The sequence below is a fragment of the Fistularia commersonii genome, chromosome 15 (assembly GCF_037954325.1).
Source record: "Fistularia commersonii isolate RoL2024-O1a breed Wild chromosome 15, RoL_Fcom_v1.0, whole genome shotgun sequence".
Lineage (NCBI taxonomy): Eukaryota > Metazoa > Chordata > Actinopteri > Syngnathiformes > Fistulariidae > Fistularia > Fistularia commersonii.
The window spans coordinates 18,435,127-18,461,546 of record NC_141298.1 but is presented as its reverse complement, the minus strand read 5'-3'; the positions used below and the strand labels follow the sequence as shown (position 1 = coordinate 18,461,546).

General features: G+C 58.1%; 1 protein-coding gene across 5 annotated transcripts in view; it reads left to right on the top strand.

Moving 5' to 3' along the window:
• Positions 1 to 26,420, top strand: part of arhgap32b (Rho GTPase activating protein 32b) — a 72,814-nt gene that overhangs the window by 42,498 nt on the left and 3,896 nt on the right. Inside the window, exons 1-20 of one of the 5 annotated variants that reach the window (XM_086160174.1) lie at positions 36 to 533; positions 3,999 to 4,085; positions 6,492 to 6,626; positions 7,606 to 7,698; positions 8,176 to 8,298; positions 8,559 to 8,636; positions 9,931 to 10,012; positions 11,334 to 11,384; positions 11,727 to 11,801; positions 18,713 to 18,862; positions 20,672 to 20,774; positions 21,578 to 21,722; positions 21,984 to 22,066; positions 22,524 to 22,631; positions 23,196 to 23,341; positions 23,438 to 23,639; positions 24,070 to 24,215; positions 24,304 to 24,378; positions 24,451 to 25,329; positions 25,485 to 26,020. In XM_086160174.1, coding sequence (XP_086016300.1) covers positions 7,618 to 7,698; positions 8,176 to 8,298; positions 8,559 to 8,636; positions 9,931 to 10,012; positions 11,334 to 11,384; positions 11,727 to 11,801; positions 18,713 to 18,862; positions 20,672 to 20,774; positions 21,578 to 21,722; positions 21,984 to 22,066; positions 22,524 to 22,631; positions 23,196 to 23,341; positions 23,438 to 23,639; positions 24,070 to 24,215; positions 24,304 to 24,378; positions 24,451 to 25,329; positions 25,485 to 26,020 — 3,063 coding nt within the window. In that variant the 5' untranslated portion in view covers positions 36 to 533; positions 3,999 to 4,085; positions 6,492 to 6,626; positions 7,606 to 7,617. Of the gene's footprint in view, positions 1 to 35; positions 534 to 3,998; positions 4,086 to 6,491; positions 6,627 to 7,605; positions 7,699 to 8,175; positions 8,299 to 8,558; positions 8,637 to 9,930; positions 10,013 to 11,333; positions 11,385 to 11,726; positions 11,802 to 14,658; positions 14,745 to 18,712; positions 18,863 to 20,671; positions 20,775 to 21,577; positions 21,723 to 21,983; positions 22,067 to 22,523; positions 22,632 to 23,195; positions 23,342 to 23,437; positions 23,640 to 24,069; positions 24,216 to 24,303; positions 24,379 to 24,450; positions 25,330 to 25,484; positions 26,021 to 26,420 lie in introns of those variants that run through there. The other 4 variants (XM_086160171.1, XM_086160172.1, XM_086160173.1 and 1 more) reach the window with 4 other exon arrangements.

Here is a 26,420-nt window from a genome sequence, read left to right as displayed (position 1 = left end):
CCCGCTCTTTGTCCTGGGAATGTACCGAGCGGCGAGGGGGAGGCAGCGGAGTGAAGGGGGAGGGGTGAGCAGCATGTCAGACAGAGCAGAGGAGGAAAGGGTGAGAATAGCATGCGGCGCAGACGTTGAGGGCGGCAGAAGAACCAGCCTGACGGGGAACCAGGTGGTCTGGAGAACATCTCAACAAACACACAGCGGGACGTGGCCGCTCTTCTTTGTTCCGTGAGATCCGGTGGGAACTAAGTTCTGCCGAGAGGACGCCCACGAGGGGACGGGGACGGGGCGTCTCAGCCGTAGGAGGGGGGCAAAATGGAGGAGAAGAAGCTGTCCCATCCAGGAATCCAGCATCTCCGAAGCCCCCGGCGTGACGGCGTGCCGCCGCCCGTGAGCCGGCGCTCCGCCTGAGACGGAGGAGAAGCTGCGGCCCGGAGCTCGGGCCGTGAACCAGGATGAGAAGCAGAGACCGGGGTCAGGTGTGGGAGGCTTGAGGAGGGAACAGGACAGGCCAGGAGCTGAAGACCAAACCGGCCGCCGTGAGTAGAACCTGCGGCTTCCTCAGCCCCGGCTGTCCTCGGGTGTCCGAGCGGGAATTCCTTGTGAAATGCGATGCAGATTGAGCTTCTGACCTGCGCAGACCCTTTTGTTTGCTTCTTCCGCTGCCTCCCGTCTCGGGTTCAGAATGCAGGATCCTCCTCACGGCGCCCTCTGAGGGTTTGCTGCCGGCTCTCCGGTGCGCGCGGTCGTCCGGTCGCCTCCGAGGCGCAGCCATTAATAACGTCTCCACTTTGTTTAGGAGAGCCGAGTGTCAGTGGCTTCACGGACGGACCGCCGTAACGGTAACGGATGTGGCGTCGGGACGGGGTCGGCCTCGGGCCCCTAATGTTCCCGCTTCTGCGTGCCAGGAGTGGGCGGTCCTCGGCGCCGCCGTGGGCGCTGCGCAGAGCGGGTCGACCTGGAACCGGCCGGCGATGTGTTTGCCGCTCGCATCGTAGAAAGTCTGTTTGGCGGCGGCGACCGGACGAGCGTCCGTCTGGCGCTGCGGCTCGATCTCTCGGGGAATCGGAATTTGGAAAACTACGGTCTAAAAGCGGGTTTACGCTGCCGTCAGCTTGTGCAGAACGGACGGTCTAGTTTTTCTGCGAGGTCCAACTTTAGAAAGGCTTTCGCCGTCTCTCTGTGCAATCCTGTTATTATCCATCTGGGAGCCGACCTGCAGAGACTTCCTCGCTAGCTTATTTAGAAATGCCGTCTATAATTACTGAAAGCTGACGGCGGATGCGGTCCGCAGTTGTCAACTTGGCATTAATGGCAAGATGCGTCCCAAGCGTTGGTTCTCATGATCGGACAAAGGTCCGCCGGGCAAAGCCGCTCCAAGGGGTTCGAGCCGGCCTTCTTCTGGCCCGGCCCGTATGAGCCGTGGGCTGTGGATCGTCGTCTCTGCGGGACCAAAGGGAGAGGACAAGCCCCCTCTGGTGTCTGCAGGTCTGCATGGGTATCGCTGGAAGTCAGCGAATGGCACGTCAAATACTGTGAAAAGCCAACGCTGCGGCTCGTATCTTTGCGTGTTGACGGATGTCCTGACGGAATGGTCCGACGCAATCGCCAAAACCGGTTTGGGCGACTCAGACCTGCTGAAGCCGTGCAGCTGAAGGGGAACCGCTCGCCCTCCCGGCAACTTGAAGGAGTTCCTAGGATGCTCTCCGCCGTGGTCTGTCTTCACGGGGAGGCCGCGGGACACGGCAGGCCTTGGAGGTGTCGCCGGGTGGAGCCTCCTCCCCGGGGGAAGGGCCTCCTAGGAGGCGCAGACGGTGCGTCGGGTTGTCGGCCAGATGTATAATCCCATTATGATTGACTGTTTTGTTTTTGGTTTTCCCCTCCGGCTCCACTGAGCGGCGAGATAAGAATCCCTCGAGCAGGGAAACACGTTTCCAGACCCTGCACATCCTGGAGCTTGGATCTCCTGCCGCTCTGCACGGGGCTCAGCGAGCACAGCGGCCGTCCTCCGGTCCCGACGCTCCGCGTCGGAATCCCCGGATCCTCGTAGCCCGCAAGACGGGGAACCCTAAGTGGAGCTGCTGGTGGTCCCTCCGTGATGGGTTCATCGGCCGAATGTGGCCGATGTTGTGCTCGGCGTGGAACTGAATGAGACGGCAAAGGTCTTTCTTCTTCTCTCATGGTGTCCTCCGGCCCGGATACGTGGACAAACGCATGCAGACGGCGAAGGCCAAGCATCAACACTTCCTGTGCAGCTGAGAAGAATTGACTTCCCTTGTGCAGCATGAGTCAGAGCAAACACCTGGTCAGAGGCGGCTGCAACCACCAGACGCCTCCTCGGTTTGCAGCCGCTGCCGGAGGTGTTTGTGACGCCGCTCAGAGGAAGCCTGCAGGAGATCTCCATCTCCTTGATGGAGATCAGCCGTCCAGCCGGCAGGAAGCAGGATGGCTGCAACTCCTCTCCTGGTTCATACCTGAATGTTGGTCTTCAGGCCTCCCAGAGCTGGTCTCGATGGCTCGGTGTCCCACCAGGACCGAGGCTGAGGATGCTGGAGCTCAGAGGTTCAGATGAAGCTTGGATTCGGTTCTGGATTCTGCTGTGGTTCTGCTGGCTTTGTGTGGCTGCTAAACAGATGTCTCTGCGGACTGCCACACTCTGTGTGTGTGTGTGTGTGTGTGTGTGTGTGTGTGTGTGTGTGTGTGTGTGTGTGTGTGTGTGTGTGTGTTGTTGTGAAGCCTGAGTGTGTGTTAGCGTTTGCTGCTCTGAGCCAAAGGAGGCCCTGGGCTCTCCGAGGAGCTCCGCTCAGGTCGTAAACACGGCGAACTGGGTCGTCCCGGTTTGTGAGCCCAGAAAGGAGCTCAGCCTCGCAGCAGGACAATCTTCTCTTTTTTAAATGAAACCGCTTCCCCTCCATTAAAAGCTATCTTTGAATCCGGCTCCGAGGGGAGCGAAGCGCTTCCTCGCGCCCCCCCGGCACCGTGACATGGCTCGGACAATATATGTTTGGTGGACCTTCGGAGCGCATAAGCTCCTCCTTTCTGGGGTTTTGTTCTGGCTCTTGTGAAAACAGCCAAATCTGAGCAAACACCGGCAGCTTTGCCCCGAGAGCTCGCGGCGACCGCAGTGGATTTAAAAACACTCACAATGAGGTTGCTCCGGAGGAGCCGCGAGCTGTGAGAAGCACCCGGACGCATCTGTGCTTCGAAGAAAGCCCGGACGATTAGGACGGGGTCGGCGAGGTGCCGCTCATCTGCTCCTGGATTCTCTGCCAGACCACGACCAGCAGGGTCCTTCCCAGGGAGACCACAAGCCGAGCCGTTTGTCGTGACCCGGCAGCCGGACGTCTGTCGGGTCGGTGCTGTCGGAGGCCCGGCTGTGCCGAGGAGCTCCCGGCCCGCCGCGGTCCCTCAGGACGCGGGCGGCTGCTCTTGGATCTCAGGAGTATAATCACCGTTTTATAGACGGTGGGTCCGAGTCGCTCGCTGCCCTCCTGGGGGAGGCGCTGGCGGTCGCCTTCTGCCGGAACCCGGACCGGATCAGGATGGATCCCTGTCTCTCGTGACTGAAAGCTGCCTCTCAAAGCAGATTGTACTTTCCTCCTGCTGAATGTGTCTTGGACTCGCGCAGTAAATACAATATCAGCGTGTAAGCTAACACCCCCGGCATAATAGAACTCTGGCACCGCGCGCCCATATTTACTTCAGATCTGCTTCCAGCTCTTCATTAAAGCCTCCGCGCCCGATCGCTCAAACCATCACGTCTGCATTATTAATGACCCGAAACCACGGAGAAGAAGGGGTTCCTCTGTTTGTTTGCTTTTCATTTGCCTCCCAACACGTGCACGTGGAGTCACCTGTGTTCTAACCTCGGCCTCCTGGCCGGTCAGGTATCTGAGAGTAGAGAACAGACAGGTGGTTCGGACGGAGATCCCCTCGGCGGTCCGTCTCCTCGCCGGCTTGCAGATGACGGGATACGCGAGTGACGCTGTGCTTCTTCCCCCCAGCTGTCCCTCGGGGATGAGCAGTGCGACGTGACGAGGAACAGCTACGAATCCAAGGAGCTGGTCTACCTGGTGCACATCTACTGCCAGGTAAGGCGGCGCGCCTCCTCCGCCGGGCCGGGTCCGGGTCCGGGTCCAGGTTTGGGTCCGGGTCTTGGTCTTCCAGGCCGCCGATCACTGTGCTCTACAGGGAGGCGCTCATTCCTGAGGCGTCCCTGCGCCATCCTGGTCATGGTAAAGACAGCGTATTTGCATTGAAAGCCAACCTCGGAGACTTTGCGATGTAAATGTCCACACAGGCTCCAGCCTTCCTGGAGACTCGTGCACGTCAGAGATGTCCAGCTTTTTTCCACCTAAGTGATGGCTCGCTGCAGAGCCCTGGCAGCCGCCGGAAGCACCGAGCTATTTGTTCCAAAAGCCGCGTGATGTGTGACTTGGGAAGGGATTTGGGGCGAGCCGTGGCCCGATGCCGGGGCGGTTGAGCCGCCGAGGTGTGAGTTCTCCAGGTTGCCTGCTTCGGAGAGCCGCTCCTCGGCAGGTATCCGGATGCATCGCTCCGGCTGTCCCTGAATGAGTGGTCGTTAATCGCTGGCTCGAGGAACCGGACGGTCTTGATCTCCTAGCTGGCGGCGCCTCTGCGATCTGCTGCCCCGCAGAGGTCGCGAGATGAGATGCCATCACGAACAAGCAGCCAGATCCCACAGAGGCGCGTTATGCACGACGCCGTGTGGAAACATGACGCTGAAGGCGCACCGGCGCGGCAGCTGCTCAGAAGCTCTGCTTGCGCCTCCTCCTGTGACATTTTTGATTGCGGTTCCATGCGTTTCCCTCTGCGGATCCTATTTCATTGGCCCGACCTTGGCAAAGGCGCACAAGTATGCGAGCGCGCTTGGAAATTCCAGCACCTCAAAGCCTTCGGAAAACTGCTAAATCCATAGCGGTTCTGCTTGAAGAGGGGACCAAAAAGCTGGCGAGGAGTCTGGCTGGAGTTCTGCATTCAGAGCTTTAGACGGAGAAAGTAGCCCAGGCCGGGACGGGAAGGGCTCTTAGAGCGTCTGAAAGTGGGGCAGGGAAGCAGCAAGAGTTCCCCGGGCCGCAGAGGCCCTTCAGCGCCGCCGCCTCCGCCAGCGCTTTAAAGGCCTGGAGAGCGGGCGGGCCGAGCCTGGCCCGGGTACAGCCGCTTTCCTGGCCAAATCACTGCCAAAGACTTTTTCCACCAGCAGTTTGGAGGTCCGGGGCCGCGTCTGCCGCATCGCGACGAAATAACAAATCAGAATAACAAAGTTATACGGCGGAGATTTTTTGCGTTTGATGCGAAGTCGCATTTCATGCGCTGCGTTCAGGGACGAGCGCGTCGCCGCCACTGCCAGCTCGTCACCGAGTTGAGCAGCAGCCGCTGCTCCAGGACTCCCTTTACCGAGACTTTGCCAGGAGCAAAGTATACTTGACTCCGACCTCCCTGTTTGTAAGAAAGTGCCTCCGAGCGTGGACGCTGACGTCTGCGGGGAGCAGAGACAGGGAGGCATGGAGTCCACCGCCCTTCTCAGACCTGGTCGGCTTCTGCGGCACGTTTGCAGCAGCTGTGTTTGGCCCGATGTGGTCTGTCAGCGTTTATTTAACATCCGATGCCAAGAAGGGAACCGTGTGTCAAGGAATCCTGGACTTTCCATTGTTGTCAGCTGGTAGGAAAACAGAGGATTTACTTGTCTGACATGAACAATATTAAATATTAGAAAATATATTACTAACATTCCCAAGATTAACTTGTCAGACTGGAGAGAATGAACAGGACACTGAACGCCCTGATTCAGGAGAATTCTTCCGCATCGGTCCTCAAACCAGAGGTTAGCCTCTGAGTCCAGAGGTACGTAATGGCTCAGAGGTTAGCCTTCGACTCCAGAGGTTAGTCTTCAACTCCAGAGGTTAGTCTTCGACTCCAGAGGTTAGCCTTCGACTCTAGAGGTTAGCCTTCGACTCCAGAGGTTAGCCTTCGACTCCAGAGGTGAGTCCAGAGGTATCCAATGGCCTGGAGGTTAGCCTGCGAGCCCAGAGGTTAGCCTCTGTGTCCATAGGTTAGCAGCATCTGCATGCACCGCTTCTGGAGAGGAGGATCCATCACCTTGTAAAGCCATCGAGCTGAGATGTAATTTGAAGACCTTGGCAGTCTGGAAGACCCTGTGGAAGTCTTCTAGGTGTGGAAATCTTCTAGGTGTGGAAGTCTTCTAGGTGTGGAAGTCTTTTAGGTGGCAGGCAGGCTCCGTCATGGAAGTGCCTTTTCAAAGCATTTGACTCACATTCACGTCGGGTGTTTGCGATGTCCTACGAGCCCGTTTGGAGGCGCTCGCGTTCTTTCTGCTGATCGTATGTAGAACACCTCGGACAATAATTCCCAGGTGTGGTCGCTGAGAGGCCAGAAGGTCCGCTGGCGTCACACTGGATGTTACGAAGGCGACTGACGGAGGCTCTGGTGTTTTGTGGTTCTGCCGTTGTCCAAAGGGGCGCAGCTGGATCGTGAGGCGCAGCTATGAGGATTTCCGCGTCCTGGACAAGCACCTGCACCTCTGCATCTACGACCGCCGTTTCTCTCAGCTGCCCGAGCTGCCGCGCCTGGACAGCCTGACGGAGCAGGAGGTGAGCCCGAAGACCACGCGGGTCGCCGTTTCCACGGAAACCCTATGTAAAGCGGGCCTGCGTCGGTCGGCAGCGCACGGACGGGGTGCGGGAGGAGGACTCGACCCCCACAAATAAAAATGGCCTCCGTATCGCCGTCCTCTGCTCATTTACTACTCTGGCATTGGTTTTGTGCTGGAGGAGGAGGAGCCGGGGCTCTGGATGATGTGGCAGATTCCTATTTGAGACGTTGAAGAGAGAAACAAAACACACACACACACACACACACACACACACGCACACACATCAGCACAGTCGGAAATTAAAAGCAGAGGAAGGACAATGAAGAGCAGGGCTTCCTCTCTGCTGCACAGTCTGTGGACACATATACTCACACACTCACACACACACTCACACACACACTCAGTGGACGGAGATCTGCTTCTCTATTGCATTTTTACTTAAATATCCCATAACGACCCAAGCTCTCGGTTGATTGATGGGCGGCTGGAGGTCCTTCAGGTTCTCCCACACCCTGAGAGGTGGAGGTGTGTCCAGAGCCTCCAGCCTGCATGCATAGACGATGGAATCTTGTGAGGCTTCACCAGAAGGTGTAACGTCCCAGGAGAAGGTCTGGGCCTCGCGTCCCCGGTGGAGATCGGTGCCCACCGCCAGAAGGCTCATCAGACCTCGGTGACCCATGGAGAAGGACCTTCACCGCTCACCGCCGTCTCTGGGACGGGAGTGAGCGGCGAGGGTCGATGTGAGACCTTCCCCCGCCAAAGGCCGTCCTCCTCTGGTAGCCTTCAGTGTCAGCAGGAAGTCCAGGGTGCAAATGTTCTGTCCCGGAGCCTCGGAGCCGGTCGGTCCGAGCGGACCTTCCTCCGGCAGCCGCCTCGCCATCCGCCCCCTCGCCGTGTGTGTCCCGGTGACGGTCCGTGACGGCGAGCGTCTCGTTGCCGTGCTTCTCCACGACCTCCCCTGTGTTTGTCCTCCACAGCCGGTCTCCCAGATGTTGCTGGCCTACCTCTCACGCCTCTCGGCCATCGCTGACAACAAGATCAACTGCGGGCCCGCCCTCACGTGGATGGAGGTGAGCCTGCTGCTGCCCGGGCTGGAACACACACACACACACACACACACACACACACACACACACACAGTGAGACGTCCCCTCGGTCCGTGTTGTCCCAGCTCATCACAAACACGCAATCAGAAACACTTCATCGCTCCTGGAGGAAATGTATTAAGATGGAGAAAACAGGCTGCAGCTTGTGGCCTTCTCTCTGCTCCTCGTGGGCCGGATCTGCAGCTCCGATCACCTCCCAGGGTCCGAGTCCTGGTCCACCACCGAGGTCACTCCTGGCCTCGGGGAACCAGGAACTAACAGGAACCCAAAGAGGAGGAGAGAACGTTCACCTTCTGTTTGTCTCTTCTCTCCAGTCCATCGTCACAGAGGCCTGCTTGTAATCTGATACACTGATACAGAGTGTGTGTGTGTGTGTGTGTGTGTGTGTGTGTGTGTGTGTGTGTGTGTGTGTGTGTGTGTGTGTGTGTGTGTGTGAACCAGGTTGACAACAAGGGGAATCATCTCCTGGTCCATGAAGAGTCATCCATCAACGTCCCTGCCATCGCCGCTGCCCACGTCATCAAGCGCTACATCGCCCAGGCATCTGACGAGCTGTCCTTTGAGGTGTGGACAGCACACACACACACACACACACACACACACACACACACACACACACACTCTGGTACTAGGTATGCCTCCTGGTGTGTTGGTGGTTCATCCAGCACCAGCCTGGACCGATGAGAGCGCTGAAGAAGACAACTGTAGGACCTTTGTCTTCTCCCACAAGATGTACCAACACCTGGAAACATCTGCTGTACGGGAGCTTCTGATTTTCTCGTGGCCGCAGGTGAAGGTTCTCCTGCTCCTCTGTTCTTCTGCAGGTGGGCGACATCGTGTCGGTGATCGACATGCCCCCCAAAGAAGACACCACATGGTGGAGGGGCAAGCATGGCTTTCAGGTACGCTGCTCAGAAGAAACACACATTTTTTCTTCTCCAGGCTGGAATCCGCTGACTACATGTGAGATCTTTCAAGGAGCAGGAGAGACCATAAAAGTCCAGGCAGGATAGAGATCTTTGATGGTGTGCAGTGTTTGTGAAGATACCTACCTGTGTGGCTTCTGGTGTAAATCTGAGCTCCAAACTGGATGGATCCTCTGACGGATCCCACAACATCTAAGGGACCACCTGCCTCCGATGGACCTGAAGACCCCTGCAAGCAGAGCAGTGAGGAGATCTCTGAGACGCAGCGCGTGGAGTGAATTCGTGAGATTTGATGAGAGTCGATAGGATTAAAGAAGATCCGCCTTCACGTCAGAGAACACAGAGGACGTCGTCACTCCTGCGGCTGAAAAACAGAAGAAGAAGAAAGACCTTTATTGTCACATGGCGTTCTAAGCGGAGCTCACGGGCCAAACTCAGGCATGGAGCCACCGTGGATGACCTGAGCAGAAGGAAGCTCCTGAGCGGCAGCCGGAGGAGCCGGCATTCTGTCCGGAGGAGCGCTTCGACCCCTGAGGCTCCAACCTCCACTGTGTGTGTGTGTGTGTGTGTGTGTGTGTGTGTGTGTGTGTGTGTGTGTGTGTGTGTGTAGGGGGGGAGCAGAAGAACGCTGGTCAGGCTGGCTGGAAGCTTCCTCTGCTCTGTCCCAGTTCCTGTTCCTCTGTGGACGCTGGATGGTTCAGGGCAGAAATGATGGGAGAGGTCACCTCAGGTGGAGATGATGGAGGAGGTCACCTCAGGTGGAGATGATGGAGGAGGTCACCTCAGGTGGAGATGATGGAGGAGGTCACCGCAGCAGAAGTGCAGGGTGGCCGGAATGCAACTCTGAGGATGCCGACCACAGTCCCATGTGCCAGAAGACATCTGGATGCGGACCCGAAGCTCCGGACTCGCTGGAGATCCTGTTGTTTGTGTCAGACGTGGAGCCTTTTCTCTCCCGGTGTCGATGAAACGTGGAAACCACAAATCCGGGCTCGTGGTCCCGCCGTCCGGCTCTCCTGCCGACGGCCTTCGGCGGCCGGGACCGTGTCCTCGTGTGGGAGAAGGTGTGCTGTCCAGTGCTGTCCAGTACTTTACGGTACTGTCCAGTACTTTAGGGTATCCCTCAGCTGTCGGAGGGAGTGAGGAGGGCAGCAGGCTGGGATGATGTTTCCAAGCCGCCCGCTGACACGAGTCCAGATGTTTGGTTGTCCTTCTTTGGTGACAGTAAACCTCCTAACATCTCGCCCTCCTCTCATCCTCTCCCGTCCAGGTCGGCTTCTTTCCTAGCGAGTGTGTGGAGCTCATCAACGATAAAGTGCCGCAGTCCATGACCAATTCTGTGCCGAAGCCAGGTACGCCAGCCACAGCTGCGCCCCCACACCTCCATCTTCACACCTCCATCTGCACCTCCACCCACGTTCACACCTCCATCTGCACCTGCACTCACACCTGCACCTGCACTGCAGGGAGGAGGACTCGCCGGCCTCACTTACTGCTCGTTTCATCAGATGCATTTACAGGGGTGTGTGTGTGTGTGTGTGTGTGTGTGTGTGTGTGTGTGTGTGTGTGTGTGTGTGTGTGTGTGTGTGTGTGTGTTGGATGCTAGCCTGTAGCAGTCCTGAGTGAGCAGAGAAGTTCCCCAGCATTATGAGAAACGTTTGTGATCATGAGCCCACCTCAACATTCAGAGATCAGCAGCGTGGCCACAGACCTGAGCCAGTTCAGAACCACACACACACACACACACACACACAGCCGTACTGAGTTACACACCGCAGCAGCACTGGAGAAGAGCAGCTCTTCTGGTGTGTGCCAGCGGTCCAGGGTGTGTTAGTATCATGTGAGCGCAGAGGCTGATGGCTTCCATCTGACAGAGTCGGCAGCATCAGAAGGACCCCAGGAGAGCGTCGGGTGTGTGATGTGAAAATAAGAGCCCAGAGAAGCGGCGACCCCACAAGACAGGGATTGGATGTCGGCTCAGTGGCAGGTCTCTGGCACCTCCAGCTCCAGAGGACTGGAACCCATCAGATAGCAGGGGTTTGTGTAGTGCACGCACGTGCACGCACGCACACACACACACTCGTCTGCAGCCGACCGACGGCCTCCTCGAGCACTTCGCTCTCTAATCGCATACTCATCAGAGTCCATGAGGAAGGTGTGTGTGTGTGTGTGTGTGTGTGTGTGTGTGTGTGTGTGTGTGTGTGTGTGTGTGTGTGTGTGTGTGTGTGTGTGTGTGTGTGTGAGTGTGTGAGTGTGTCCGTCCGTCCCCTGAAGTTGTCACGCCACGCTGCTTTGCGGCCGGAGCCCGAAGCTTCTCCCCTGTGTGGGTGTCATGCAGCAGCACGTGTGATCTCCACCAGGTGAAACAGGGAGCAGATGTTGCTCCTCTCTGACGTCCATCTGCTCTCTGCTGGACCCGACATCTTCTGACAGGATCTTCACGCTGTTCGGTCTGCATGTGTAGCGTGGAGAAGCCCGGGTGGTATTAACCCCTGGCTGCGGCCCGTCCGGCGCTAACGCAGATTCTCGGGTCGTACCGTTAGATCCACACACACACACACACACACACACACACACACACACACGCACCCACGCCGTCGCTGTGCTTCTCTGATGGCTGTTGTTAGCATGTGTATGGAAGTTCTGCGTCTGACTGTGCCTCCTCTGCCTCAGCCTCCCCCTGCTCTGGCCTGCAGCCTGCTTCCTGGAGCCTCTTCCCCCCCTGTGCGTGTTGGTATACACACTGCATCCACCTCTGCTGTGCGCGCACACACACACACACACACACACACACACACTTTCCAATATAGACGTATGTGAGCGTTTGTATTTGAGACCCTCAAAGGGTTAAATGGAGTAAAGTTTATTCTATATTGATTAGAAACACTCAGATCTGTGTGTGTGGAGGGCTGAGCTCACAGCCTTTAAGCCTCACACTGCTGTTCTCTAACATGACGTGCTTCTCTCCCTCTGCTGCGTCTCATGTCCTCGTCCGTCCGTCCGTCCGTCCATCCATCCATCCGTCCCTCTGTCCGTTGGTCCATCTGTCCATCGGCCTGCATGCAGACTTGGAGATGGAGAGTGTAATGCAGGACAGTGCATGGGTGGCCGACCCGCTGTGCCACTACAGCAGAAGTTCAGGTAGACGACCCGTTGGTGTGCTTTGACGACCCTCTCACCCGCCTGTCTCAACCGTCTCACCCGTCTCACCCGCCTGTCTCACCCGTCTCACCCGCCCCGCCAGTCTCACCCCTCCCTGCGGGTTGCCGGTCCTCCCACCCTACCCGTCAGTGGGTCCCCCAGCTTTTAGCTGCACCGGCTCCTGTGCTAATAGTGAGCGAGCGTGTGTGTGTGTGTGTGTGTGTGTGTGTGTGTGTGTGTGTGTGTGTGTGTGTGTGTGTGTGTGTGAGGGAGACTGTCAGTTGTGCTTGTAGTTCCTATCTCTGCAAGGACCTGACCCTGTTGTGTGTGTGTGTGTGTCAGGTTTGCCAGGAGCTTTGGGTTGATGCTGATGTCAGATGTTCCTCAGGGCCTCAGGCTTCATATGAAGAGTTTGGGTTAGAGTTTACTGGAACAGACACAAGACCTCCTCAGATCAGCAGAGGACCAGTTTGAAGCGGAGGAATTCCATCAGAGGTGGAATTCCCTCTGGTCTTGGTGTTTCGAGTCTTCTGTGCTTCCTGCAAACATCTGCAGATGCTCACACACACACACACACACACACACACACACACACACACACACACAAAAAAGCTGCTCGTCTGCCTCGGCCTCTCGAGGCGGATGCGAGCGAGTCCGGGATAGAGCTATGTTTCTAGTGTGTGTGTGTGTGTGTGTGTGTGTGTGTGTGTGTGTGTGTGTGTGTGTGTGGTGCGGGCTGAAAGGCCTGTGCGGCAGGGGCACGGTGGTGCCGGGTCTGGACCGGCCTTGATTTATTTAATCCCTTGACAAAGCGGGGGCCTGTAAACCCGTCCGCCGGGCGTTAAGCTTTGTTCTGCAACAGTAAGAATGGCCGCCTCCCTCGCCATGGCGACAGAGAGCACATTCCTTTTGGGAGCCGCACGGCAGCGGAAAAATCTGATCCACTCTGCTCAGCGCTAACCCTCGCCGCTCCCCAGCTAACCATGGAAATTGTTAACATGCTGCACGGCTGCACTAGGAGACAGGAGGACATCTGCGTGTGTGTGTGTGTGTGTGTGTGTGCATGTGTGTGTGCGTGTGTGTGCGCGTGTGTGTGTGTGTGTGTGTGTGTGTGTGTGTGTGTTGCCGGGGAACAAAGCGGCTCCCCTCACTTTGAGACAATTAAAAGTTTGACAGTCATTTGAAGGCGAGAGACTTACGAGCCTCGGATTGAAACCCCGAGTCTTCTTCTTCTTCTTCTTCTGCTCTCCTTGGACCTCCGCTCTGTGACCCAGATGTGGACCTGCTGCTCCTCCTCCAGCTCCTCCTCCGGCTCCTCGCCGGCCGGGCCTGTGGAGCAGAGGTCGGGGCAGCTGTGCGAGCGGCGGAGCCGGGACGGCAGCAGCTGCTGCTGCTGCTGCTGCTGCTGGTGTGGAGACAGGAAGTGGGAAGCAGAGAATGTGGGACACATTAGAGGGAGTCCTCTCGTTCCCATGGACCTCAGATCATTTCCTGGAGATCCGGCCGGCCCGCGAAGAGACGTCTCAGCTCTCACCTCCGGGCAGTGTGTGTGTGTGTGTGTGTGATTCTGTGCTTGGTGTGTGTAAGACACAGTATAAACCAGGGTTGGGTTTGTTTGGTAGACACAGCAGGACCTCCAGCAGATCCAGTACCTTCAGGTCAGGGCTGCTGGTCTCCAGGTGAGCAGGAGCTCGGAGAGCCGCATGGGTTCACTCACTCTTTCGTCCATGTCATGGAGGACCTCCAGCTTCCTCATCTCCACGTGCGGAGGTGACGGGACTCCGTGAAGAGTTGAGGAGAAACCTCTCAGACCAGGCAGACCGGTGCACCGGGACCAGGACCTGAGACCTGGTCCCAGTACAGGTTCTGAAGGTTCAGGCCAACCCCTGTGTTCTATCAGCCTTTGTCCTTTTGGTGTGAAACGTCGGCTGGACGGCGAGGCTGCGGGACATCCTGAGAAGGACTGTCCATGTGTCCGTGCTGCAGCAGATTGGTGGACTCTGAGGAGCAGCCAGAGGAACCTTAGTCTCTGTGAAGCACGTTAGAAGATCAGGTCAGGCTGAGCTCACGTGGAGTGGAGGAGCCTGACCGGAGTCTCGTGATGGCGGAGCAGCCAATTACTGCCACTTTATTTTGACCGGACGGGGCTCGCTGGGAATTAGAGGTTTCAGGAGGAGGTTACTGGAGGTCAGCAGGAGCGTCTGGAGGTCAGCAGGAGCGTCTGGAGGTCAGCCGGTCGGCGGCGCCCTGCCCCGATCTCTGCATCGACCTCCTACCTCCAGGCCGGAGCCGGGTCAGATATGGAGGAAGCGGCTCCGGACTCGAGGAGACTCTTAAACCCACCAGGGTCCTTAAGCTCATTCTGTGTGGAACATCTGAACATCTGGAGGCAACTGGAGTGCGTGTCACTCTGTGTCCTCCAATCAGAGCGCAGGTAGCGGCGAGCTGCCGTCCCTGGTTTTGCTCCACAAGCCCAGTCCCACATTACTTCTGGGCTGAGGCACCAGGACGCACCGGGGCCGTGACGCGTCCACCGGCCCGGTGTTACGGGAACAATCACGGGCGGAAAAACGCGGGTGGAACCGAAACGCGCCGTTTCTCGCGCCGAGTCGCCCGGGGATCAAACTCAGGCGGACTCCACCGCGGAGCGCCGGGATTTCCCACGATTCTCAGCACGACTTGAACGCACCGGTGCGTCGTACTGGAGCGCGCGTGCGCGTGTGGGCGTGTGTTCTCGCTGACGGAGCACAGAGTGCGCGCAGGCGCGTCCCCGCGGCCGCTCAAACTCCATCCGGCGTCTCGGCTCGTCCGTGCGGCGGCACACACTCGCGGACAGAGCCTTCCGGTGACCGGGAGAACCGGCGGCTTCGCTCGGTGCGCGGACACGCTCTTCTTCTCGGATCGCTCGCAAAGTCCCGGAGGGTCCGGTGTTCTGGAGCGGAGGTAAGAGCAGGCGGCGGGACGCACTCCAGGCGTGTGTGTGTGTGTGCGTGTGTGTGTGTGTGTCGATGGGAACACGGAGTGCTCCGGGGGATGGAGATGTTTCCGACCCAAACGGTCCCGTGGTCCCGGTGCGTTCCGGTTCCTCTCCGAAGGCGGAGATCAAAGTTTCCTTGAAACTTCACCGAGTGATATTGAGATTTATTCCGGTGATAAAACTTCCCGGTTAGTGGAAGTTAATTATTAATGAATGAATGAAATTGAGTTTTCTCAACCGGTCCCTGAAGCCCCCCCCCCACACTCTCACACACACACACACACACACACACACACACACACACACACTAGCCTGATGCTGCTCTGTTGACTTTCAGTCACTTTTTTCCAAGCGCACTGGAAAATGAAAAAGTGCTGCGGTGTTTTACATGACGGTGGTTCAGTGTGTGTGTGTGTGTGTGTGTGTGTGTGTGTGTGTGTGTGTGTGTGTGTGTGTGTGTGTGTGTGTGTGTGTGTGCTGGGGGAGGGGTGCACAGCAGAGCAGAGTGGTGCATTCACAGTCCGGACAATGGGCCGGTTGCTGCTGCGTCTCTGGTGTCTCTGGTGTTCCTGCGGAGCCGCCGCGGTGTCACATGTGCGTGATGTCAGCGGTGAAATGCGCGTCCAGAACCCCGGAGGACGCGCACGGAACCGCGGGCTTCACGGGCAGCTGCGGGAGGCAGCCCGCCGTCCGGGCCGTCCTCTCCGGAACCGGGACCGGGACCCCGCCGTCCCGCCGCCCTCGGAACGCGAAATCGTGCGTGCCGTGTAGGGGGGATGGCGTCATCGCCGTGGGCCAGCCAATCACAGAGCGGCTCTGCGAAGGGAACCCGCCGAGCGTCCCGGAGGAGGCGGCGGGTGGAGGGGGGGGAAGAGTCATGCTACACGGCCGTGCACGGAGGAGAACCGAGCCGGACCGGATCTGCCGTGTGGCGCCCCGGTGCCGTTGCGTTGCTCGGAAGCTGGAATTCCCGGCCGGCGGCTGCGGCCCTGAACGTCTCACCAGCCTCCTGGAATGAGGTGGTTTAGGGAGGTGGCGGGAGAAGGGGGTGTTTGCCATGACGTCTGCAGCTTTTACCCCCTCCTCCCCCCGCAGGCCTCTCTGGGGGAGAAAGCCCGTCCTAGTTGGGCCGATACCGACCCCCCCACACACACACAACACACAAACACACACACACACACACACCACCCTCCCCCCCTTTCTCCTATCTGGAGTTCATGTTGCATGGAGTTTGCCCTTTGAGCTCTGGGCTCTAATTTCCTCCGCTGGAGTGAAGGGGGGGGGGCCTTCTGGAGGCTCACATGTCCAAGGGTTGGGAACCGGCGCGACAACAAGATCCCGCTCTCGCCGGCAGAAACCAGCCGGATCCTTTCGAATCAGAGAAGAGGCGTTGCCATGGCGACTCAGCGCTTCCGGACGTTGCAGATGAAGAGCAGAAGGTCTGGGCTCCTACACAGGAAACGTCCTTGAGCAGGAGCTGAACCTGCGTCCTGGAGCAGGGGCTGAACATCAGGCCGTCCCTCAGGACGTCTCCCAGGCTTCAGCTCGGGGTCTTTGTGTCCTTTTCGTCCCGGGCAGAGGAGACGTCCATTCCCGGTGTCGTCTGACTTCCTCTGATGGAAACGCTGGTGCCAGGAAGCCTGGTGCCCTGGTGCAGCAGACGGTCGTCCCTCAGGCCTCAGAGGAGGCGCTCGCCGCTGTGTTGGTCTTCCACGGGAGGAGGCGTCCGCCTCTTCCTGCCAGCCCAAATGACCTCTTCAGCAGCTGCATGTGGAAGCACACGTGGAATTTCTTCCCGCCGCGTGAACGTAGGCTCCGCCCCCCCCCGTGAAGACCGGCGCCGTCCCGTTCGCCAACAGTTGATTGTCAATAGTCCTCGTGACGGTGACTGGAGAGGCCTTGTTTGTTTACTGTAAAGCTTGACTGCCGTGAGCAGCTAATCTGCCACTTATTGACTCCAGTCAGCTTTGGTTCATAAAAAAGCGTTTCCTGAACCAGCCCAGATTACATCTCCTCCTCTTCTGTGCTCGGCGCTCCCAACATGAGGTATTGCTTAAGGTATTGAGATATCGATCACACGGAGCCACGAAACCCTGCGGACGCTCACAAAGCAGCTGGCGGGACGGAAAGGTTTGGCCCGCTGTGTTTGGGTGGGTGAGCTCATGGGCTGGAAGGACCGGACACGCTGGAGATAAATACCCCGATTGGATCGGGGGGACCTCTGCCAGCATCCGAGAGCTTAGACAGGAACAACAGCTTCATCTCCTGGATGGAGGAGTGTATCATTGATAAGGCAAGTGTGTGTGCAAACTAATGTGTGAGCACCGTCCGAGTGTGTGTTTGAGAAGCTCCTGTCCACAGGGAGCTTGTTTCTCAGAGACGGTCAAACAAAGGCGAGTTTCTCACTTCGGTCCAATAGTTCAGCTGGTGTTTGCGCCTCAAACATGCTGGCCCGATGATCTGTTAGGGTTCTGCACACACCTCACCCCACTGCATGCAAAGCAGGCGCACAGATCTGTGTGTGTGTGTGTGCGCGCACTGGCCCTATGAACTCACTGTAGCGGTGTCTCTTCTCACAAATCACTGCTCAGAGAGCTGCAGGTCCAGAGATGCTCCCTCACACGTCCCTCGTGGCTTTATCTCCCCGGGTTCCCCTGAGCTCAGCACCCACCTGCTTCAGTTGGAACGCGGGAGGAGATCGCACAGCTCAACACATGACTCTTGAGATTGCATCCATAATCTTCAACTCTATAAGATGCGACCCGTGTATTTGCTCTGGTCTGTAGCCTGTGGTCTTTCTGGTTGGTAGTCTACAGTGGTCCCTCTGGTGTGTAGTTTATAGGAGTCCTTCTAGTCTGGAGTCTACAGTGGTCCAACTAGTCCGTAGTCTACAGTGGTCTTTCTGGTCTACAGTCTACAGTGGTCTTTCTGGTCTATAGTCTACAGTGGTCCCTCTGGTGTGTAGTTTATAGGAGTCCCTCTAGTCTGGAGTCTACAGTGGTCTCTCTGGTCTATAGTCTGTAGTGGTCTTTCTGGTATGTAGATTATAGGGGTCCCCCTAGTATGGAGTCTACAGTGGTCCCTCTGGTCTATAGTCTACAGTGGTCTCTCTGGTCTATAGTCTGCAGTGGTCTTTCTGGTATGTAGATTATAGGGGTCCCCCTAGTCTGTAGTCTACAGTGGGGCCTCTGGTTCGTCGTCTTCAGGAACTGCCCTGGTCTGTAGTTTTTAGGGTTCTTAGGTGATTGCTGGATCCTCTGAGCAGAGGGAGTAGACCATGATGCTGTCGTCCCTTGTTTCTTGGATTTTTGTTTGGAGTTTCTTCTCCGTTCAGGAAGTTGGCTCATCTGGCTCTGGCTTGGGATCATGGGCTTGATTCGGTTTACTGGTCTGACCGTTACAATGGGAGAGGTGGCTGGATGTGAGGAGCTGCTTCACGGGAATCGGCTGAGGTTTCCACTGTAGTCAGGGATGTTTGGGGCGGGTTTAGGGTCAACATGTGAACGTGAGGGTCTGAAGCAGCGTCAGGAGATGATTGAGGGCTAAAGACCTCTCCAGGAACATCAACTCAGCTCTGAACCCAGCAGAAGGACAAGTTGTCTGGTCTGCCGGCCAGGAGTTCCACCTCTCGCAAGGATCTTGGTCTTCTGCAAAACAGCTGGCTAGAAGCTGTGTGTGTGTGTTTGTGTGTGTGTGTGTGTGTGTGTGTGTGTGTGTGTGTGTGTGTGGTTAGCGCGCCCCCCCCCCCCCCCCAGAGTTGGAGCAGTGGAGGGTGAGGAGACATCTCCTGGCAAATCACACAGTCATTAGATCCACCTGGTAGTCATTGTGTGGTGTGCTCCTCGGTGAAGCTACATCAATGTTTGTGATGAGAATGATAAGATGTGTGTGTGTGTGTGTGTGTGTGTGTGTGTCCTCCCTCCTGGTTTCTCAGTGTCTAAGAAGCATGGGAAGCTGATCACCTTCTTACGCTCCTTCATGAAGTCCAGGCCCACCAAGCAGAAGCTGAAGCAGCGAGGCATCCTCCGAGAGAGGGTGTTTGGCTGCGACCTGGGGGAGCATCTCCTCAACTCTGGACACGATGGTAGGAACCCTCCGTTCTCCTCGTCCATGATGGTTTCTTCTCTGTGTCAGGAGCTGTGCAGGTTCTTCCTCACCTTGTATCTCACACAGGTTTCTTTCCTCCCGTATTTAACTTCCCGGTTCCATCGTTGCCGCAGAGACATGTGTCCCCCTCCACGTTCTCCTTCCAGACACCGATGGTCTTGGAATGGTCTTTGTTTAGTTGTTTGGTAATTTGGCTCCTGACTGGAAGCTGTCGAGGAGCCGCCCTGGTTCTGGTGCGAGGTGGTCACCTCTGGCCGGGCGTTGAGGTGCGGCGGCCTTGGAATGTGTAGAAGGAATGGGTCAGTGAAGGCTTTGCTTCAGGGAACAGGGTTGTTACCAGGACGTGGAGATGGATGGACCACCTCCAGTCTGACCTGCAGATGGTCGATGGAAAATCAGGACCAGCGTTCTGGAAATAGATCCCCTGCGCTCACCGTCACCAAACACTTCCTGGTTGTCATTGGGATATCTCCAGGGCAAAGTCTGGCTGGTGGATCTGCTACATGTTCTCATCTCCAGGCTTTGGCAGCTACACACACCTAGACTTCATGTCAGGTCCTTCTGTTATTCCCCTTGAAGCTACAAGGCTCCTCATCCCAACGTGCACGTTATCAGCATGAGTTCAGGAGATGCCGAGCAGAGCCTGGATGCCTCCAGCGGGCGGTGAGGGGTCCAAACATCTCAGAGAAGACAACCGGGAACAAAAGGGACCGCAGATCCAAGCAGGGTTGAATGAAGCTGACGGAGTTGAGTTGATTCTGCGCTGACAGAACCTCGTCGGGTTCCACGCGGAACCCCCGCACCCAGCGGGGGATCTCTGGACCAGCAGGAGACCACAACGAAGGCTGATGTTTAGCACGTACCCGCCGTGGCCCTACAGGGCCGCTGAAGGTGCCAGAAGGTGTAAAAAGCCTCTTTGCACAAGTGAGAAGAAGAGGGGATGTCGGACCCAAGGTCAGGCCTCAGAAGGACGTCTGGCTGCAAAGAGATCCTGCTCTGCTGCAAGGAGATCCTGCTCTGCTGCAAGGAGATCCTGCTCTGCTGCCGGATGTGTGCATGATAAGACCACCAGACGGAGCAGCAGGTGTCAGGGCCTGGATGCCAGAAGGTCAGACTTTCAAAGTCTTATTTTGCGGTCTTCCTCCAAACGCCGTGCCCTCAGGGGCGTGAACTGGATGAGAGCTCCATCTCTGAGGTTCAGACCGTGAGGAGCATCAGCCTGGCTGTCCTCCTGCCGCCAGCTCCTCCGCTCAGATCTGGCCCAGGGCTTCTCCTGGACTATGTGAGGAATGTGCAGCAGCTGCTCGGGCCGGTGTCCCACTCGGTGTCATCCTTTGAGTGATGCGTGAGCAGTGGGAGGCCTGGGAACCTCTCCACACACACACACACACACACACACACACTGCATAAATAACACGTCTCGGGGATTCATGGTGTGTCGAGGAAGAGTGAAGAAGCAGTTTTTTTCCGAGGCCCGATCCCTCGGTGACCGTCAAGCGAGGCCTCGCCGGCAGGCGGCGCGTGATCTTCACCCGCTTGGCCCAGAAAAGTCCAACGGTGGAGAGGTCGAAGGTCAAAGGGCCAAAGGTCAGCGCCGCATAGGTCTGCGGCCGCTTCGGAGTCGTCACACGGACGAGAAGCGACCTCAGCTCGGACGGCGGTGTCCTCAGTGTGGAAGCCGGTCGGGTCCCGGTTCTTCTCACTGATTCGGCCGCTCAGTGAAGACTGCCTTTGTGGAAGTGAGGTGTGCTTTGTGCTGACACGCCGTTCTTCTCCGCGCTCCCAGTTCCTCAGGTCCTCAAGAGCTGCACCGAGTTCATCGAGAAGCACGGCGTGGTGGACGGCATCTACCGCCTCTCCGGAATCGCCTCCAACATCCAGAAACTGCGGTAAGACGCCGGCGGTTGCGGGGGATCATAGTGAGCGGAGGACAGACTGAAGGACCTTGTGGATGTGGTGGCTCGCACACACACACACACACACACACATACAGACACACTCTGGTGTCAGGAGGTGTCATGCAGACGTGCACGCCGTGCGGGGCTGCCAGGCTGTTTCCACACATGTCTATGGCAGAGCACCAGAATGCACCTCCACGGGTCACACCTGGAGGTCCGAGGCCTCCACCCACCGGACGCCTCTCGTTCCTCGCACTTCCTCTCGGTCCTGAGAATCTCTTCTCCAGCGCAGAGGGAGGTGTGACGGCGGCTCGGACGTCCGCTGGACCACAAAACCCAAACTTAGAGGTCTAACGGGAAAAACAGGAAGTCGGCCCAGGATATCAGAATAAGATCATTTCAAAAAAAAAAATTCCTTTTCTTTTTTGCACATCTTTTTCTGCAAAGAAGAATGAATATTGCTGCAGCAGATGTTAAAAATGACACACACACACACACACACACACACACACACAGGAGTGTGTTGTCTCTTCTCTTCCATTCCTAAGATATAGACAGAGATGTGGGCCACGCTCACCTTGGACTTTGAGGCTTATGGAAGGAACAAAGTCTCGCCAGGTTCACACACACTCATACATGTGTGTGTGTGTGTGTGTGTTAAAGTGTAAAACAGAAGGCTGCTGCATACTTTAAAGTTTATTTTGGGGGAGCAGGAGTGGCCTGCGCTGAAGAACCGTATGAGCTGGATGTGGAGAAGCTCTGCGCTCACCAGGCGGTGTGATCTGCTTTCACAGGCACGAGTTTGACTCCGAGCAGATCCCGGACCTGACCAAAGATGTCTACATCCAGGACATCCACTGTGTGGGCTCGCTCTGCAAGCTGTACTTCAGAGAGCTGCCCAACCCCCTGCTCACCTACCAGCTCTACGAGAAGTTCTCAGTGAGTACGGTGAAGCTCCGACCGCTTTTCCTCTCCCCGCCGCCGGGTCCGGAGGACGCCGACGCCACGAGAGCTCAGATGCTGCGGGACGCCGGGCCTTGCAGAGTGGACTTTGGACGAGGAACCGTCTCTGAACTCTCCTCCGTTGTTTCGTGGTCATAATAGGAATACATTTTATTCAGAGACAAGACATACACACAAAGTACACGTCCAAAGAAACACTTGAAACAATAAGTGTCTTTGTCGGTGTGTCTGCTGAAGGAGGCCGTGTCTGCAGCTACCGATGAAGAGCGGCTCATCAAGATCCATGATGTCATCCAGCAGCTTCCCCCGCCGCATTACAGGTCAGTGAGGAGGCTGCTCAGCTCTGTCTGTCTGTCTGTGTGTGTGTGTGTGTGTGTGTGTGTGTGTGTGTGTGTGTGTGTGTGTGTGTCTCTGTGTGTGTGTGCGTGTGCGTGTGTGTGTGTGTGTGTGTGTGTGTGTCTGTCTGTCTGTCTGTCTGTGTGTGTGTGTGTGTGTGTGTGTGTGTGTGTGTGTGTCTGTGTTTAAACCAAGTTCTGCTTCCACTCTGGCTGAGTAGAAGCATGCCGGAGGTCCAGCTGTCTCTGTATTGCCAGTGATGAATTGCACTCCCTTTGTTTTGAGTAAATGTAGAAATGCTAATGTGTGAAGCGTCCCTCAGGAGGGAGAGCAGGCAGTGAGATGTTGACGTCCGGAAGGAGCGGCTCTATCGCTGCTATTAGCCTGCTCATCGGCGGAGGAGGCCAATTAAGTCTGAATATATGAATATTTGATCGGTAGGACTCTGGAGTTCCTCATGCGACACCTTTCCCGCTTGGCGGCGTTCAGCTACATCACCAACATGCACAGCAAGAACCTGGCCATCGTCTGGGCTCCCAACCTGCTGAGGTGAGAAGCTCCGTCCCCTCGGCCGCCGAGCCGAGACCACGACCGCGACCGGAGCCGCCGCCGCCGCCAAACCCGTGCGATGATTTTTCATGACACCTTCCCCGGCCTCCCCGGGCCGGGCCGGTCCCTGAGAGACAACGGGGGTGGAGGCAACACTCGAGGCAGCCAGTGAGTTGACAGTAACGGCAGGAGAGTCTGGAGATGTGAGTGAGTCCAGAGAGGACCTGGTGAAGCTCTGGACGCCTGCTGAGGTCAGCAAGGGAAGTACAGGGAGGAGAGCGGCAGGCAGACCGGGGCAGAGGCCAGGATCGCCATGGATAGTGAAGGGGTTAATGATGATGTTGAGCTGTGAGGGTCCACACACACACACACACACACACACACACAGCCGCTGTCAGTGGGAAGCCGCTGATCCACGTGTCCTCTCCCTGAAGTGCACCATCAACCATTTGAGACGGATTTGCAATGTTGTCCTCCTCCCCCCATTTACTCAAACTGAATGTTTTATTTTCTGTGTGTGTGTGTGTGTGTGTGTGTGTGTGTGTGTGTGTGTGTGTGTGTTAGGTCAAAGCAGATTGAGTCCGCCTGCTTCAGCGGCACCGCAGCCTTCATGGAGGTCCGGATCCAGTCGGTGGTGGTGGAGTTCATCCTGAACCACGTGGACGTGCTCTTCAGCGCCAAACTCAGCTCGTTGATCCGGGAGGGCGCAGGTGGGCGGAGCCGGCGACGCCCGCACGCCTCGTGCCCGCCAAGGTCCGAGGCGTTGGCGCGTCGGCGGCCCTGACGGCTTCGCTCTCCGTCCCCAGGTCACAACTCATTGTCCAGGCCCAAGTCCCTGCTCGTGTCTTCGCCCTCCACCAAACTCCTGAGCCTGGAGGAGGCCCAGGCCCGCACGCAGGCCCAGATCAACTCCCCGGTCACCGAGGACAGCAAGTACATCGAAGTGGGAGAAGGTCCCGCTGCCCTGCAGGGCAAGTTCCACACCGTCATCGAGTTCCCCACCGAGAGGTTCGTGCTCCGCGCTCTTTCCTTCAGTGTTGGACTTCTTTCCGGGCGCAGATGCGTGTCGGGCACGCCGGGGGTCCGGCGCAGAGACCTCCTCGGGCCCATGAGATGGTGCCGGGTGAAGGTCCCTCTGGTGGACGCTGTGAAACTCACAGGGAGTCAGTGTGTCGCCTATCTAAAGCAGCGTTCAGCCTTTAGTAGGATGAAGATGCTGCTCACAAATAGGCCCTTCTATGGAATTCAAGTGGAAGGGGAACAAATTCCCGAGGTCTCCATGGATCTGAAGTTCAGGCAGCACCAACTCAAAGGCCTGCAGATCCTGCATATACATGTGTGTGTGTGTGTGTGTGTGTGTGTGTGTGTGTGTGTGTGTGTGTGTGCGCGCGCGCTTGTGTGGGTGCGCACATTTTTAACACGCGATGCTTCTTCTCAGGAAAAGGCCTCCGATCAAAGCCAAGAAGTCTCCTGTAGGAAGCTGGCGTTCCTTCTTCAACCTGGGAAAGTCGTCCTCCATGTCCAAGCGGAAGCTGCACCGCAACCCCAGCGAGCCCAATGAGCTGAAGGCGATGGCTCTGGCAGGTGAGGCTCCGGCTCCGACCGCGTGTCTTCCTTCTCCGCGAGGTCGGACGAGGCGGAGGAAGCTGACCTCTGCCACCTTCTGTCCCAGGGAGCAGAGCTGACACCGCCACGCTGAGATCTGCCAAAAGCGAAGAGTCCCTGAGTTCTCTCCATAACGTGGAAGGTTTGTGTACCGGCGTTCTCCTCCGCTTGAGGGACCCGATGGCTTCCCGATGGCTGTCCTCTGCTTCCTCAGGAGAGTCCAAGATGTACCGTCCCCGCCGTCCCCGCTCCAGCAGCGACGCCCTGTCGGCGTCCTTCAACGGCGAGCTGCTGGACAGCCGGCAGCACTGCAACTCCTACGACAACCTTGGCGCCGGCGAGGACAGCGACGCGGACGACGGGCCCATCTGCGTCCCCGCCCTCATCTCGCCCCCCCGCTCGGCGGGCGAGGACGTGGACCTCAGCCCGCCGGACATCGGCATGGCCTCCTTGGACTTCGACCCCATGTCCTTCCAGTGCAGCCTCCCCGACACCTCGTACGCCTTCCCGCTGGAGGAGCCCCAGGCCGGGGCCGAGGGCCCCGCGCTCAGGAGGAGCCCCGGCGGCCGCTGCAGGAAGACCGGCTGCTCCGACCTCATCTCCCCCTCCTTCCTGGGGAGCTTCAGCTCCGCCTTGCTGTCCGCGGACTTCAGCCCCACGGCCGGAGAGCAGTGGGAGAGCGAGAAGCTCACCTCCTCCTACTCCTACACCGACAAGCCCACGCGGGCCGTGTCTCCCGTCAAGACCGCGGTTTCCCCCCTCCTGACCGCCGGCCTTTTCTCCCTGGAGGTGGTGGAGAAGAACCCGCCGGCCCCCCCGCGGCCCCCGTCTCCCCCCTCGGCGCCCAGAGGCTCCCCCCCGCCGAGGGCGGCCGAGCCGTCCTTCAGCGAAGCTTTCCAGATGGAGCTGCACTCCAAGCTGGCCGCCTTTGACGCCGTGGACGGTCCAGAGCCGAGGGGGGAGGAAGAGGAGGAGGTGGATGAGGAAGAGGAAGAAGAAGAGGAGGAGGAGGAAGAAGAAGAGGAGGAGGAGGAGGAGGAGGAAGAGGAGGCATCTCAGCAGGCTTTGGTCACCAGCAGTCAGGACCGCAAAGGTAGGAGGTCGCCGGTGCTGCCGGTGCTTTCCTGTCTCCTCATACATCCGTGGCAGGTCTGGATGGATCTCCTGGATCCGAACGCCGGCCCGCTCTCCTTCCCGCCATCCATTCCTAATCCAATATGGCCGCCGTGTGTTTTGTGTCCCTGCCAGGAGTCGTGGCTACGGACCGGTCAAAGGAGCCGCTCCCTCCGTCCCCGAGCCCGCCGGCCGCCAGTCCTCCTCCTCCTCCCAAGAACGCCGCCCGCATGCTGGCGCTGGCTCTGGCCGAGTCCGCCCAGCAGGTGTCCTCCCGGTCCCGGTCTCGGTCCCGGTCCGGCGAGCCCTTCGCCCCAGCGCGTCCCGAGGGCTCCGAGCTCCAGGACTCGCCCCGACCTCCCCCGGTCCCCCCTGACCCCTCCGACCTCCGAGGGCGTTCCCCGTCCCCGGGCGGCGCCGCTCCCTCGGCGGCCCCGGCCTCGAGTCGCCCCCCCGCCTCGAGTCCTCAAGCGGAGCCTCGGGCGGCGGGTTCGACCGCCGTCGTCGACGGGTCACCGGAGAGCGCGGACCTCTCCTCGCCGGCCTCGCCGCCGCACAGTTGCGCTTCGGCCGGCGCGAGGCCGAGTCCTGACGGGCGGCCGCCCGTCACTTCTGGCCCCGCCCCCTGCGGCCGCCAGGACCCCAGAGTCTGTCCGCAGACGCCCCCGGAGGTGAGTCTCTGCCGGCCTTCAGCTTTGACCGGAAAACACGCCGCACGGCGGGAAGCGTAGTCGGTGTGATTGACAGGTCCCTCTGCTTGTGTCTCATTGGTCAGTTGTGTCTTCAGTCGTGTGTCGCCGAGGAACCGAGCGTGTGTCGAAACACCGAGCTGTCGGTCAGCGCGCGATAGGGCGTCTCGCCGTCCGTCAAACGCCAGCGTCGGTCTTAGGCAGTGACAGGAAGTAACCAGACCAGGCTGCGATCCAGGACCCCTCTGGTATTGTGCTTCTCAGTCTCTCTCCCTCTCGCGGTCTCTCCCTCGTGGAGGGACGTGGCGAGCTGCGACCTCGAGCCGGCCCGCGACCTCGAGCCGGCCCGCGCTCTGAGGATCCAGTGGCTGCGGGGTGACGG